Source organism: Globicephala melas, chromosome 20 (assembly GCF_963455315.2).
Source record: "Globicephala melas chromosome 20, mGloMel1.2, whole genome shotgun sequence".
Lineage (NCBI taxonomy): Eukaryota > Metazoa > Chordata > Mammalia > Artiodactyla > Delphinidae > Globicephala > Globicephala melas.
Window position 1 is genome coordinate 5,454,538 of NC_083333.1, and position 16,790 is coordinate 5,471,327.

At 35.6% G+C, this 16,790-nt stretch overlaps 1 protein-coding gene across 1 annotated transcript in view; it reads left to right on the forward strand.

Moving 5' to 3' along the window:
- TAOK1 (TAO kinase 1) overlaps positions 1 to 16,790 on the forward strand; it is a 149,000-nt gene that overhangs the window by 43,702 nt on the left and 88,508 nt on the right. Inside the window, exon 2 of the mRNA XM_030861930.2 lies at positions 11,586 to 11,807. Coding sequence (XP_030717790.1) covers positions 11,676 to 11,807 — 132 coding nt within the window. The 5' untranslated portion in view covers positions 11,586 to 11,675. The remainder of the gene's footprint in view (positions 1 to 11,585; positions 11,808 to 16,790) is intronic.

Genomic DNA, 16,790 nt, shown 5'->3' on the forward strand with positions numbered 1-16,790 from the left:
TATTTTCTCTTCCTCATGATTTTCTTAATAACATTTCCTTTTCTCTAGCTTACTTCATTGTAAGAATATAGTGTATAATGTATATAACATACAAAGTGTGTGTTAATTGACTTTATGTTATCAGTAAGGCTTCTGTTCAACAGTAGGCTATCAGTAGCTAAGTTTTGGGGGAGTAAAATCAAACATAGATATAGAAAATTCACAAAATAAATGAATTTGTTTAATGAACTATTGTAAATGAAATCCCGTATCTAAGGCAAGAAATAGAACTTTGCCAGCCAGTCCAGAATTTCCTCCATGTGTCTCTTCCCAATCACAACTCCCCCTTTCCCCTAAAGTAACCACTATCACGACTTTTTTTTTTTTTTTTTTTTTTTTTTTTGCGGTACGCGGGCCTCTCACTGTTGTGGCCTCTCCCATTGCGGAGCACATGCTCCGGACGTGCAGGCTCAGCGGACGCGCATGGCTCACGGGCCTAGCCGCTCCGTGGCATGTGGGATCTTCCTGGACCGGGGCACGAACCCGTGTCCCCTGCATTGGCAGGCGGATTCTCAACCACTGCGCCACCAGGGAAGTCCTATCATGACTTTTTTTTTTTTTTTTTTCTTCTGTACGCGGGCCTCTCACTGTTGTGGCCTCTCCCGTTGCGGAGCACAGGCTCCGGACACGCAGGCTCAGCGGCCCTGGCTCACGGGCCTAGCCACTCTAATGCATGTGGGATTTTCCCGGACCGGGGCACGAACCCGTGTCCCCTGCATCAGCAGGCGGACTCTCAACCACTGCGCCACCAGGGAAGCCCTATCATGACTTTTATAGTGATAACATCTGGGAGTTTCTTTATAGTTTTATCATTCAAGTATGCATCTCTGTACTCCATTATTGAGTTTTGAGAGTTCTTTATATATTTATATATTTTATCTATTTTGAGATATGTGACTTGAAATAATGTTTCCCAGTCTTTGGCTTGACTTCATTCTTTTCTTTTAAAAGTGTCCTTTGCAAGAGTAAAAGTTTTTGATTTTGATGAAGTCCAAATGATCAGTTTTGACTTTTATGGGTTATACTTTTGGTGTCAAATCTAAGAACTCTTTAACTAACCTAAGGTTACAAAGATTTTCTCCTGTGATTTCTTCTCAACGTTTTGTAGCATTAACTTTTTAACACTGAGATAAATGAACCATGTTTGGACTTAATTTTTCTGTAAGGTATGAGGTATGAGTCAGAGTTCATTTTTATACATATGGATGTCCAGTTGCTATGACACCATTTTTCAAAAAAGATTATCTTTTTTCTGTGTTGTACCTTTGTCAAAAATCAATTGACCAGGGACTTTCCTGGTGGCGCAGTGGTTAAGCATCTCCCTGCCAGTGCAGGGGACGCGGGTTTGATCCCTGGTCTGGGAAGATCCCACATGCCACGGAGCAACTAAGCCCGTGCACCACAACTATTGAGCCTGCGTGCTAGAGCCCGAGAGCCATAACTACTGAGCCCACACGCTGCAACTACTGAAGTCTGCACACCTAGAGCAATGCTCGGCAACAAGAGAAGCCACCACAACGAGAAGCCTGTGCACCGCAATGAAGAGTAGCCCCCACTCGGCACAACTAGAGAGAAGCCCACATGCAGCAACGAAGACCCAACCCAGCCAAAAATAAATAAATAAATACATTAAAAAAAAATTGTCTTGACTAATTTGGATTCTTTGCCTTTTTATGAACATTTTACAATCAGTTTTTTGATATGTACAAAAACATTCTGTTGGATTTTGATTGAGATTGCTTTGAATCTATGAATTGTCAAATTTTTAAATCAGTTGGGAAGGATTGACCTTATAACAATATTGAATCATTCAGTTCATGAACATGGTACATCTGTTTAGTCAACTTTGATTTATTTCATCAGGGTTTTATCGTTCTTACTATATAAATTCTACTCAAATATTTTATTTTTTTTATTATTTATTTTTTTTGTGTGGTACTTGGGCCTCTCGCTGCTGTGGCCTCTCCCGTTACAGAGCACAGGCTCCGGATGCGCAGGCTCAGTGGCCATGGCTCATGGGCCCAGCCGCGCGGCATGTGGGATCCTCCCGGACCAGTGCACGAACCCATGTCCCCTGCTTCGGCAGGCGGACTCTCCACCACTGCGCCACCAGGGAAGCCCCTACTCAAATATTTTAGACTTATATCTGAATATTCCATTTTCTTCCCTTGCTGTTTTGTATGTTCCTTGGGGGTTTTTTGTGTACACAGTAATGTCTGCAACTAGAGGTGTTTTTTTTCTTCCTTTTTGTTATTTATTCCTTTTCTTTCTTTTTCTTTACTTATAAAACTTCTAGTGTGATGTTGGATAGGAGTGATTATAGTGGAGATTCTTACCTTGCTTTCCCTATATCTTTAGGGGAAAGCTTTCCGTCTTGAATCATTAAGTATTGTGTTAGTTGTAGTTTTTTGTAGATAGCATTAACCAGGTTAATGCCGTTCCCTTCTATTCCTAGTTTTTTGAGAGTATTTGCCATGAATGGATGTTGAATTTGTGAAATCCTTTTTCTGCCTCTGTTGATATGATCCTGTGTTTTTTCTTCTTTAGTCTGTTTAGAATGGGAGAATTATGTTAATTTTTGACTGCTGAATCAGCCTTGCATTTCTGGGATAAATGCTACTTAGTTGTGATGTAGTATCATTTTTATATATTTCTGGATTTGATTTGCTAATTTAAAAACATTTTTTATTGAAGTATAGTTGAATTACAATGTTGTGTTAATTACTGCTGTACAGCAAAGTGACTCAGTTATACATATATATACATTCTTTTTCATATTCTTTTCCATTATGGTTTATCACAGGATATTGAATATAGTTCCCTGTGCTATACAGTAGGACCTTGTTGTTTATCCATTCTATATGTATCAGTTTGCATATGCTAATCCCAAACTCCCAATGCAACCCTCTCCCATCCCCCTCCCCCTTGGCAACCACCAGTCTATTCTTTATGTCCCTGATTCTGTTTCTTTTTCATAGGTTCGTGTCATCTTTTATTTTTTAGTTATTATTATTTTTTTAATTTATTTATTTGGCTGCACGCAGAATCTTTGTTGCGGCATCCAGGGTCTGTTTCCCTGACCAGGGATCAAACCCGGACCCCCTGTATTGGGAGGGCAGAGTCTTAACCACTGGACCACCAGGGAAGTCCCTGTGTCATCTTTTAGATTCCACATATAAATGATACCATATGGTATTTGTCTTTCTCTTTCTGACTTACTTTGCTTAGTATGATAATCTCGAGTTGCATCCATGTTGCTGTGATTTGCTAATATTTTGTTGAGGATTTTAGCTATTATCTTCATTAAGGATATTAGTTAGAAATTTTCCCTTTTTTTTCTAATGTTCTTGTCTGGTTTTGATAGGGTAGTTGTGGCCTCATAAGATTAATTGGGAATGTTCTCTCATAATTTGAAGAGGTTATGTAGAATTGGTATTATTCTTTTAATGTTTGATAGAATTTGACAATGAAACTGTCCAGTTTCAATGGACTGGAGTTTTCTATGTGAAAATATTTGAATTTAATTTCTTTATATACATATGTCTATTCTTACCTATTCTTGATTATTTCTTCTTGATTGAGTTTTGGTAGTTTATATCTGTCAAGTACTTTACTTCATCTATATTATCAAATTTATCAGCTTAGAGCTGTTCATTGTACTTCCTTATCCCTTTTAATGTCATAAGGTGTATGGGAATATTCCCCCCTTTGATTTCTGTTTTTGGTAATTTGATTCTGTTCTTGTTTTCGTTGGTTAGTTGGGCAGAGGTTTCAGTGTTATTGATCCCGCTGTCCTGTCCCCCCGACCCACACACCAAAAAACAGCTTTTGGTTTTATTGATTTTTCTCTATTGGCTTTTTGTTTTCTAATTTCATTGATTTCTACTCTCTTCTTTAGTGTTTACTTCCTTACATTTATTTTTGGTTTTATTTGCTTTTCTCTTTCTAGATCCTTAAGGTGGAGGCTTAGATTATTGGTTTGAGATCTGTCTTGTTTTTCCAATACAGAATCAGTGTTTCTATGTAAACACTGCATTAGCTGTATCCTACAAGTTTTATGTTGTATTTTTATTTTCACTCAACTCATTCTTTTCTAATTTTCCTTGAAACTTCTTTATTGAACCATGGGTTACTTGGGGAAAAACCAAGTCTTTATGTGATAATTCCAACATGAGTCATTTCAAAATAAATTTTTTTTTAAGTTATCTTTCTGTTACTGATTTTAAGCTTAATTACACTATGATCAGATTACTTATTTTATATGAATTGAAAATTTTCACGCTTAATATATGTTTTATGGCTCAGAATATGATCTCTCTGTGGGACTATCATATATGCACTTGAAAAGAATGTATATTCTGTCAGGTGTAGTATTCTGGAAATGTCATTAGGTCAGGTTGATTGATAGTGGTGTTCTACAGTGTTGTTCTGTGTGTTTTCAGACTGCTTTTTCTTTAAATTTCTGAGAGGAGTGTTGGTGTCTCTCAGTATAATTATAGACTTGTCTTATTTCTCTTTTCATTTGTATCAATTTTGCTTCATTTTATTTGAAGCTCTTTTGTCAGTCAGGTGAATACAAATTTAGGATTTGATAGTGGAATCCTCTCATTATGTAATGTCCCTCCTTATCCCTTGTGATTTTCCTAGTTCTCAAGTCTGTTTTGTCTGATATTAATGTAGCCACTCTAGATTTCTTTTGTTTAATATTTTGCATTTCTTTTAGAGCAGATCTGCTGGGAACGGATTCTCTTTGTTTTCCCTTAGGTAAGAATCTCTCTCTCTCTCTTTTTTGGCTTTCATTCGTAAAGAAGATAGATAAAGGATTCTGTTCTGGGTTGGCAGTTCTTTCCTTTTATCACCTTTAAAAGCTATTATTCTACTTTCTGTGGACTTCATTGTTTTTTATGAAAATCTGTGGTCATTCAAATTTTTGTTTATTTTTGTTTTTTAGCATTTTGATTATGATGTGTCTAGGCCTGATTTTCTTTGAATTTTTCCTGTTTGGGGTTTACTGAGCTTCTTGAATCTCTAAATTTATATCTTTTGTCAAATCTGGGAAGTTTTCTGCCATTACCAAGAAAGTTTTTTTTCTCTACCAATTTATTTTTCCTCTCCTTATATGAATGCCAGTAATGTGAAACTTAGACAATTTGATATAGTCCTATGAGTTACTAAGGCTCCATTCATTTCATTCAATCATTTTTTCTTTTCCTCAATTTAGATAATTTCATTTGCTCTCTCTCCAAGTTTACTGACTCTTTCCTCTATCATCTATGTTCTGTGGTTGACCCCATGCAATGATTTTTTTTTTTAATTTCTGATACTGTATTTTTCAGTTCTGAATTTCCCATGAGGTTCTTTTTTTATAGTTTCTCTTTCTCTGCTGAGAATTTGTCTTTTCAGTTGTTTCAAGAGTGTTAACCATCATCTCATTTATTATTATTATAATAGCCACTTTAACGTCTTTATGTGGGGATTTCCCTGGTGGTGCAGTGGTTAAGAATCCGCCTGCCAATGCAGGGGATATGGGTTTGAGCCTGTGTCCGGGAAGATCCCACATGCTGCAGAGCAACTAAGCCAATGTGCCACAACTACTGAGCCTGCGCTCTAGAGCACACGAGCCACAACTACTGAGCCCACACACCACAACTACTGAAGCCCGCGTGCCCTAAAGGCCATGCACCACAACTACTGAGCCCACGTGCTACAACTACTGAAGCCCATGTACCCATAGCCTGGGCTCCACAACAAGAGAAGCCACCACAACGAGAAGCCCGTGCACCTCAACAAATAGTAACCCCCACTCGCTGCAACTAGAGAAAGCCCGAGCACAGCAACGAAGACCCAATGCAGCCAAAAAGAAAAAAAAGTCTTTATGTGATAATTCCAACATGCATCATCTCAAAATAAGCATCTGTTGGTCCTCTTTTCCCTTGATAATTTGTCACATTTTCCAATTGTGTGTGTGTGTGTCTGTTTTGTGTGTTTATTTGTTTTTGCATGTAGAGTAATTTCGGATTTTATCTTGGACATTTTGAGTATTGTCATTTCTGATCCTGTTACTGTCCTCTGGAGAGTGTTGATTTGTTTGTTTGTTTTAGCAGACACCTACCAGTTTAGATGGCAAGTTGTCTCACTTTCTGTGGGTGGCGGCTCTAATATCAGTTCTGTTTACAAAGCTTTGTTGTGCTCTTTGGATTTGCCCTGCATTGTGCCTCTCAGTGATAGTCTGGGACTTGGGCAGTGGTTTATATCATAGATTAGTTCTCTTTAGCGTAGCCTCTGCTGCACCTCTTTGAGACTGTTTTACACAAACGTAAATCATTATTTGTATTGGTTTGTACACAGAATTAGGGGATCTCTTTTCCAGCTCTCTCCTCTCCATGATTTCCCCCATACTCTTCAGTTTCCAGTGGCCTTTTTCCCAGTTCCAGAAAGACAGGTTTCTCTCAGAGCTTTTACACCTCTGCATTGTACAGTTCGCTGTAACTGGGGCTGCCCTTAAGTGAAGTGGGGAAAGAAGAGAGAGGAGGAAAAAAAATAATGGGAATTCCCCTAATACTTTTTGGATGACAGAGAGTCTGTTTTCCCAGTTTTTCTGGCCAGAGAGATTGGTTTTCTCATTGGGTTTTTCTGTTGCTGGGGCAGTGCAATTCTATGGCTGAGGAGAGAAAAGAAAAGACCAAAAGAAGGCATTTCCCCCCACAATCTCCAGATCACAGGGTTCCCTTTTCCTGCTCCTTTGGACAGGGGGAGAATTTCTTTAAGTGTTTTCTTGTCAGCACCCTGAACATAGTTTTGTAACTGAGGCCACACTCTTCTGTCAGAGACGGGAGATAAAGGAGGAAAATGGAATCAGAAAACTCGTGGCCATACCCATTATTCTTCAAGTTTTGACTTCTCTCCCCAATCATTTGTATTGCCTGTTTATGGCATGTTGATATATATATATCCTTTGGCCATTTATATTTTGGTGGATTAGGTATTTGATTAGTGATTTGGATGATATCTCTATCTTTAAGGAATAATAATAACGCTTAATTTTGGGTGCTCTGGATGTTTCAGTTTTTGCGTTCAACTCAATTTTTTGATATACAGATTTTTTTAATGCATTAGTCTTTTGTAAGTTAAAGTACTAATAGCCTTTTGGATGTTCTCTCTATTTGGAGTGTGTATTCTTCTAGTTTAAAAAGTATTCTATTTTATTTTTCTCAAATTTAAAATTTTTTTAAAACGTTGAAAGTGGTTGCTATAAAAATTCAGGTAATATAGATGTCTAGGTTAACAAGTAATGTTCTTCACAGCCCTACTTTATCAGAGAAAATAATAACATTTTAATACATATCTTTCCATACCTTGTTTATAAATTTGCTATATATATATCTTATATATATAAATATGTATATATACACATATATTTATATACTTATATGTACACACATATATATATATATTTAAAATTAATTTTTAATATTTGGCTGTGCTGGGTCTTCGTTGCGGCACGTGGGCTTCTCTACTTGTGGTATGTGGGATTTTAAGTTCCTGACCAAGGATCGAACCCGGGCCCCTGGCGTTGCGAGCATGGAGTGTTAACCACTGGACCACCAGCGAAATCCCTACATATATTTATCTTAGATTTTAAGACATTTATTTAATTTTTTTAAAGTTATTACTTTAATTGAGGTATAATATACATAAAGGCATCTATTTTAATATAGTTGGAGTTTTGACAAGAGTAATTCACTGCTGCAGTCAAGGTAATAGAAGATTCTATTACCCCAGAAAGTCCTTGTGAGCCCTTTCATGGTCAGTTCCCCTTTTCTTCCCCCAACTGACCCCAAACAACAGTGACTCTGTCACAATACTAGTTTTGCCTATTTGAGAATTTTTCAGGGGAATCATACAGTTTTTACTGTTTGGTTTCTGGTTTTTTTTGCTGGAGCATAATGCTTTTGAAATTCATCTAGGTTGCTGCATGGATCAGTAGTTTTATTCCTTTTTATTGCTGTGAAAAGAATTTCACTGTGTGAATGTATCACAATTTTATTATACATATATTTGTTGATAGACGTTTGTATTATATGCAGTTTGGGGCTATTATGAATAAAGCTGCTGTGTACAAGTCCTTTTGTGTGCCTTTGTTTTCATTACTTTTGAGTAAGTGATAACTAGTTAAGGAACTGTTCCATCTCATAATAAATGTTTATTTAACTTGATAAGAATCTGTTAAACAGTTTTCCAGAACAGTTGTATCATTTCAAATTCCCATCACCAAGGTAATGAGTTCCAGTTCTTCACTTTGGTTTTTTTTGATCTTTTTTTTTTTTTGGACATCTGCATGGCTTATGGGATCTTAGTTCCCTGACCAGGGATTAAACCTGGGCCCCCTGCAGTTGGAAGTGAGGAGTCCTAAGCACTGGACTGCCAGGGGATTCCCCTAGTTCCTCACTTTGTACATTTATCATTTCTTATATTTTGTATAAGTATTTTTGATATGGATTCTTTAAGTGGGAATTTTGTGTGAAATGGTAAGTGCATATTTGATTTTGCTAGATTTTTCTCCACAGGTTTTGTACTGTTTTTGCATTACCACTGCTACTATGTGAGAGTGCAGATTTCTCTTCCATCCCACCATCAGTGTGTGGTGAATTTTTGCCATTCTGATAGGTACAAAATGAAATCTTAGGATAGTTTTAATTTATATTTCTTATACTTTGAGTGATGTTGAATGTATTTTCATAGATTTCATGGTTGTTTCTTTTCTTCCTTCCTTCCTTCCTTCCTTCCTTCCTTCCTTCCTTCCTTCCTTCCTTCCTTCCTTCCTTCCTTCCTTCCTCCCTTCCTTCCTCCCTCCCTCCCTCCCTCCCTTCCTTCCTTCCTTCCTCCCATATCTCCTCTGGGTTGTTGTTGGTGGTGGTGGTGTTTTCTTGGGGGAGGGGTGCTGTTTTTAGAAACTACCAATTAAGAATGTAAGAATGTTAGGTTATTGTCTTTTTTGCTTGTTTTTTTGAAATTCTTTACATATTAGGAATACTAACCCTTTGTAAACGTAAGTTTCAGACATTTTTTTCCAAGTTTATCATTTGTCCTTTTTGTCTGGAGTGTCTTTTTCCATGGCCCCTTCTCCCAAGTTTTTTTTTTTTAACCTGTTAAATATATCTGTCTTTTTCCTTATTGTTTTGGATTTGGATCATAGTTAGGAAAGTTTCTACATTCCCTGATTACAGAGGAACTTACATTTCCTACTAGTACTTATATAGTTTCATTTTTCTAATTTTTGCATTTCTGACCCATATGTAATTCTGATATTACAGTTTGAGGAACAGGTGTTATTTTATATTTTTCCAAATAGCTATTGGGGTCTCCCGGCAACACTTATTTTATCAAATACTTTTTTTTCTTCATTGATTTGAGAGGTTTGTTTAAGCCATTTAGCAGTAATGGTTATGTAAGGTATGTGATAGGGATATCATTATATAATTCTTATAATTTTTTCCGAATGGGTTCTTAGTTTTCTTAACAAAATTTGTTTCTTCTCCTTTAATTGTATGCTGAATTCCGAGATACACATACATGGGTTTGTTTCTGGACTCTTTTAGATTAATGGTTTACTTGTCTTATTTTAACATTCTACTGATAGCAATAGATTTGTATTATCTTTCGGTATGTGGTACAGATTTTCCAGTTCCTTCATTTCTTTTTTCTCTGATTTTCTGGAGGGTGCTGTCCTTATGAATTTACTGTTTCTCTACTATTAACTTAAATATTTCGCATATCATATTCTCATGTATACTATTTGGTAAATATTTGTGGAAACGAAATCATTTTAAGGGGTGTTAGAGAAGAATTAAGTGTGTTCTTTTAGTTCAACAAATATTTATGTAATATTAACTGTTGGAGGTATGGTGTAGGATGTAGACAGGTAATATAAAGATGAATGAGACACATTGTGCCTACCTGTCTAGTTAAAATTTTACACATTACATTTAATCTAAATCTTGAAAGATTTTGAGTGGGAATTTGTTAGGCAGATAGGAATATGCAAATCATGGAACTGGTTAGAGAATTTTAATGTAAAATAATTCTGGTAATAAAGGTACTATAACTTGATCATTCAGAGTTCTTAAATAAGTCTTAAGTAACACTGCAGGTTTTTAAAAAATAGGTGGATTAATTGAATAATAATACTTTGTATGGAATTTACTTCAATCTTCTGTGATCACATATTCTTAGAACTATAATTGAAACACTTTGCAGGGAACTTGCAGAGCAGGAAAATTGGTAAATGTATATGGAGCAGCCTAGAAAGTGTGTTAGAAATGAAATACAAATTAATAATTTAAATGTTTTTATTGCAGTGGAGTGTTAATTTAAGGAGGTACAAAAGACATGTAAATATGTTTTGTGTAGTTACAAGGAAGTTTTCTACCAAAAATTAAAATTGGTTCAGTTGACTTCACTAAAAATGAGACCAGTAGTTACCTGCTTAAAAGTTGTGTGAAGTGGGGGAGAATTGACTAGAGTCTAATGAAATCAATTAGGAGGCAAATGAAATACATTTTGGAGGGTTTTCTTTTTTTTTTTTTTGATTGGTGAATTTATTTAGGTTAAAATAGCTGACATTTAATGTAGTGCTTACTGTGCCTGAGTACTAGTCTATGCTTGTATTTATTAACTGATTTAACCTTTACAACCACTGTATTAGGTAGGATATTATTTTCACTTTACAGATTAGGAAAATAAGGCTACTCAAGTTCGCAGTTTATAAATAGTGTTGCTAGGATTCATATCCAGGTAGTAACATTCCAGAACCTAGGTTCTGAAGTTTCTCAGTAATGACAGCCATTTTTTAAATTGGGTATCTGATATAGAGGAACTGATAGCAGAACCACCAGGGAATTTATTGGTTATCTGTAATGTCTACTTATCTAATGCAGCAGATTTGATAAAGGCCATATTTTAATGTGAATCAGGTTTACAGGGGAAGCAGTTGTCTGCATTAAATTCATTACTTTCTCCTACTGCATTTTTCTTTGGAATGTTTGTGTTAGAGTTGATTGAACACTGGCATATGGTATCTGAAAGGAAAAGAAAGACAGCTAACTGAGTTAAATCCTTTGTGTATTTTCTTATATTTGAAAATCATCCTGTTGTTAGAAACCTATTACTGGTACATCTTAAGTTGTCATGCATGTTTTTTTAATGGTCTGTGTGTTCTATTATCTCTTCTGCCAATGGGCTCACTACCTCAGAATTAGATAAGGATTAGATAAGCCTTCCAAGATACAAAGATTTAGTTAATTTTTAAAAGTATATGTACAGTAATACCCTATGTATAGTAGGACTCATTTTTTTAAGCACCACAGGTGATCGTGATGATGAGCCAGATTTAGGAACTACTGCACTAGTAGATCACACTTCCTTCTCAGTGAAATTCTAGGCCTGAGATAATTTTATATATACTATCAGAAAATGATCTTATACTAATTATTCTTAGCAGCTTTTGGTTTTCCTGACTTTTTTCTTTTCTTATTTCTCTACAATAGTTTATGCCAGCGTGGCTTCATTCATACAGATGAACCAAGGATTGGGATAGCAATATAAAATTAGAATCAGACAGCTGATTGCCCAGCAGGATGCCATCAACTAACCGTGCGGGCAGCCTGAAGGACCCTGAAATTGCAGAGCTCTTCTTCAAAGAAGATCCAGAGAAGCTCTTCACAGATCTCAGAGAAATTGGCCATGGAAGCTTTGGAGCAGTGTATTTTGTAAGTGTTAAAGGCTTAATGTCAGTGACCAGGATTTACTTAAAATCCAGTCCTGGCAAAATGAAAAACAATAATATAAAGAGACAGACAGAGGCCATAGTCCATTATATAGTTACATGCATAGGTGTGTGTGTGTATAATATGAAAATAGCTTTATTTATTGAGTTTCTTGGATTATTGAAAAAATGGAAACGAATATTACTTTACTTTGACTTAGTGTTTAGAATTTTTAGCACACTGTTTTTAGGAGTCATATGACTTGCATTGCTATAGAATTAAATATTGCAGAACACTGACTTCTGTAAAGTTCCTTACAGAGTCAGTTTTAGTTTTGTGGAAATCTAGGATTATTATTTGGCAGAAGGATATGTACCAAAGTTTTTTTTCTTGTGTGCGTATGTGTGTATTTTGTACTTAAAAAACCCCAAAAAACACCAGATTTGCCATTTTAACCATTTTAACTGTACAATTTGTGGCATTAATTATACTTACAATGTTTACAACCATTACCACTATCTATTTTCAAAACTTTTTCATCACCCCAAACAGAAGCTCTGTATCTATTAGCAATAACTCCTCATTTCCCCCTCTACCCAGCTGGTGGTAACCTCTAATCTACTTTTTGTCTCTATGAATTTGCCTAGTCTAGATATTTCATATAGTGGAATCATACAATATTTGTACTTGCATGTATAGCTAATTTCACTTAGCATAATGTGTAGCATAATCACTTGGTGGGTCTTTGATGTTGTAGCATGTATCAGTACTTCATTCCTTTTTATAGCTAAATAATATTCCATTGTTTGTATATGCCATGGTTTGTTTAACCATTCATCTGTTGATGGGCACTAGATTATGTCTACGTTTTGCCTATTGTGAATAAATGCTACAATGAACATTGGTGTACAAGTATCTATTTGAGTCCCTGTTTTCAAATTTTGGTATGTACCTAGAAGTGAAAATACTGAATTACATAGAAATTCTATGTTTAACTTTTTGAGGAACTGCCAGACTGCACCAGAGTGGCTGCTTCATTTCCATTCCCATCAACAATGTACCAGTGTTCCAATTACTCCATGTCCTTGCAAATGCCTATTATTGTCTGTTATTTTGATTTTAGCCATCCTACTAGGCCTGCAGTAGTATCTTGTAGTTTTGATTTGCATTTCCCTAATGACATATGTCGAGCATTTTTTCATGTGCTTATTGGCCATTTGTGTATCTTCTTTGGAGAAATGTCTGTTCAAGTCTTTTGCCTGTTTTAAAAGTTGGGTTTTTTGTCTCTTTGTTGTTGAGTTGTAAGGGTTCTTTATGTATTTTGAATATTAAATTATTGGATACATGATTTGAAAATATTTTCTTGCATCTGTAGTTTATCTTTTCTCTTTCTTGATAATGTCGTTTGATATACAAAAGTTTAAACCTTGAATGAAGTGCAGTTTATCTATTTTTTCTTTCGTTGCTCATGCTTTTGCTATCATGTCTAAGAATTCATAGCCAAATCCAAGGTCATAAAGATTTACCCCTGTGTTTTCTTCTAAGAGTTTTATGGTCTTAACTCTTCTATTTAGGTAATTGATCCATTTTGAGTTAATTTTTGTATATGTTGTGAGGTGGAGGTCCAACTTCATTCTTTGCATATGGAAATCCATTTGTCCCAGTACTATCTGTTGAAGAGACTGTGTTCCGCACTGAATTGTCTTGACATCCTTGTCAAATCACTTGGCCATATTGTATACATTTATATCTGAACTCTCTGTTCTATTCCATTTGTCTTTATGCTAGTACCACACTAGCAGACTAGCATGTTTTGATTACTGTAGCTTTGTAGTGAGTTTGAGATCAGGAATAACTTTATTATTCTCTTTAAGGACAGTTTTGGCTATTTGGGACCCCTCTCAATTCTGTATGAATTTAAAGAGTAGCTTTTCCATTTCTGTGAAAAAGCCTGTTGGAATTTTGATAGGGATTGTTTAAATCTGTAGATCATGTTTGGTAGTATTGGCATGTTAACAATATTAAGTCTTACAATCCATGAACACAGCATGTCTTTCTAAACATTTATTTAGGTCTTATTTAATTTTGTTTAGCAATGTTTTGTACTGTTCAATGAACTATGTTCTGATGAACCTACATTGACGTAGCATACTCACCATAGTTTATATCAGGGTTCATTCTTAGTGTTGTACATTCTTTGGGTTTGGACAAATGTATAATGACAAGTATCATTATAGTATCATATAGAGTATTTTCACTGCCCTGAAAAAAGCTCTGTGTGCAGGTTTTTGTGTAGACGTAAGTTTGCAATTCCTTTAAGCAAATACCAAGTGCTATTGCTGGATAAGTAAGAGTGTGTTTAATTTTGTAAGAAACTGCCAAACTATGTTCTGAAGTGGCTGTACCATTTTGCATTCCTACCAGCAGTGAATGAGAGTTCATGTTGTTCTGAATCCTAACCAACCTTTGGTGCTATCAATGTTCCAGATTTTGGCCGTTCTAATTAGTATGTAGTGTTATCGCATTGTTATTTCCATTTCCCTGATAATATATGATGTGGACTATCTTTACAAATGCTTATTTGCCACCTGTATATATTCTTTGATATATACAGATATATACCTGGTATATAGACCTCTGTTAAGGTCTTTGGCTCATTTTTTTAATCAGGTTGTTTTCTCATTTAAGCGCCCAGTGGGTCCAGGGCTTTTCTTTTTTGGGAAATTTTGTTTTTTTTTTTTTTGGGTTCGTGGGCCTCTCACTGTTGTGGCCTCTCCCATTGCGGAGCACAGGCTCCAGACGCGCAGGCTCAGCGGCCGTGGCTCACAGGCCCAGCCGCTCCGCGGCATGTGGGATCTTCCCAGACTGGGGCATGAACCCACATCCCCTGCATTGGCAGGCAGATTCTCAACCACTGCGCCACCAGGGAAGCCCTTTGGGAAATTTTTGATGACTTATTCAATCTCTTTACTAGTTACAGTAAGTAATAATAATAAGTAATATTATTCAGGTTTTCTATTTTTTCATCCTTTAGTCTTGGTAGGTTTTGTTTTTAGGAATTTTCCCATTTTGTCTAATTTGTTGGCATAGTACTCTCTTATAATGCTTTTTATTTCTGTAGAATCAGTAGTAATGTTCCCACATCCATTTCTAATTTTAGTAATTTGGGTCTTCTCTTTTTTCTTAGTGTGTGTAGGTAAAGGTTTATCAATTTTGTTGATCTTTTTGAAGAACCAACTTTTGGTTTCAATTATTTTGTCTATTTTTTGATTCTTTCACTTATCTCTGCTTTAATCTTTATTATTTCCTTCCTTCTGCTAGCTTTGCATTTAGTTTTTCTTTTTCTGGCTTTTAAGTTGTAAAATTAGGTTAATTTGAGATCTTTCTTGTTTTTTAATGTGTTTATAGCTATAAATTTCCTCCTGAGCACTTCTTTCACTTGGTTCCATAAGTTTTGATATGTTGTATTTTTGTATTAATTCAGCTCTCAGTATTTCTAATATGCCTTGTGACTTCTTCTTTGATACATTGGTTGTTTAAAAGTGTGCTGTTTAATTTTTACAATTTTGTGAATTTTCCATTTTTCCATTTTCGTTATTGATTTCTGACTTTATCCCATTGAGGTCAGAGAAGATACTTTGTATGATATCTATCTTTTAAAATCTACTGAGACTTGATTTTTGGCATAACATATGGTCTGTCCTGAAAAATGTCCCATGTGCACTTGAGAAGAATGTGTATTCTATTGTTGTGTATAGAATGCGTATTCTGTTAGATCTAGTTGGTTTATTGTGTTAAGTCCTCTATTTCCCTGCTTATCTTCTGTCTGGTTGTCCTCTGCTTTATTATGAGTGGGTTATTGAAGTCTCCAACTATTATTGTAGAACTGTATATACTTACTGATCTGTCCATAGGTGTGTAAATGTTTATAATTGTTATATTTTCTTGCTGTATTGAACCTTTATTAATAAATAATGTCCTTCTTTGTTTTTTATAACCTTTTTTGATTTAAAGTCTTGATTTACAAGTCTTTTTGTGGACCCAATTTTTCATTTCTTTTAAGTAAATACCTAAGATTTGTTGGAGTTGTTGGATCATAGGGCAGGTGTATGTTTAGTTCTATGCCAATTGCCAGACTTTTTCACTAAGTAGAAAGTTTACATTCCCATCTACAGTGTATGAGAATTCTTTTTGCTTCATATCCTTGCCAGCATTAGATGTTGACAGTCATTTTAATTTGAGTTATTCTGATGGGTGTGTAATTGTATTTCAGTTAGGTTTTAATGTACACTTCCCTGCTGATTGATGTTGTTGAGCTCTTTTTCACAGACTTAATGATCATTCACATATCTTTGGAAGTATCTGTTCAAATATTTTGCCCATTTTTTGAAAATCAGGCTTTCTTTTTAAATTGAGTTTGTAGAATTTCCAGGATACTTGGTCAATCAATATATGTTTTGTGAATATTTTCTTCTAGTATGTGCACTGGAAAATTATATATATTCTGCAGTTTATTGGGCGTGATTATCTATGTATGTCAAGTAGGTAACATTTTTTGGTTATATTCTTCAGATCTTTTGGGTCCTTTCTGATTTTACTAGTTTGTTTTTGGTCTGTGTGTTCTATCAGTAACTGAAAGGTATTTAAAAATCTCCACTGATAGTGGATTTATCTAATTTGCTTTTTAGCTGCATCTTGTTTTACTTTATACATTTCTGATCTATGTTACTGGGAATGTACAAATTTAGGATTATTGTATCTTGTTGAATTGTCCCACTATCATTAAAATTCCACTCTTTACCTTTCTTAGTATTTCTTGCTTTAAAATCCACTTTTGTGTGTGTGTGTGTGTGTGTGTGTGTGGTACGCGGGCCTCTCACTGTTGTGGCCTCTCCCGTTGCGGAGCACAGGCTCCGGACACGCAGGCTCAGCGGCCATGGCTCACGGGCCCAGCCGCTCTGCTGCATGTGGGATCTTCCTGGACTG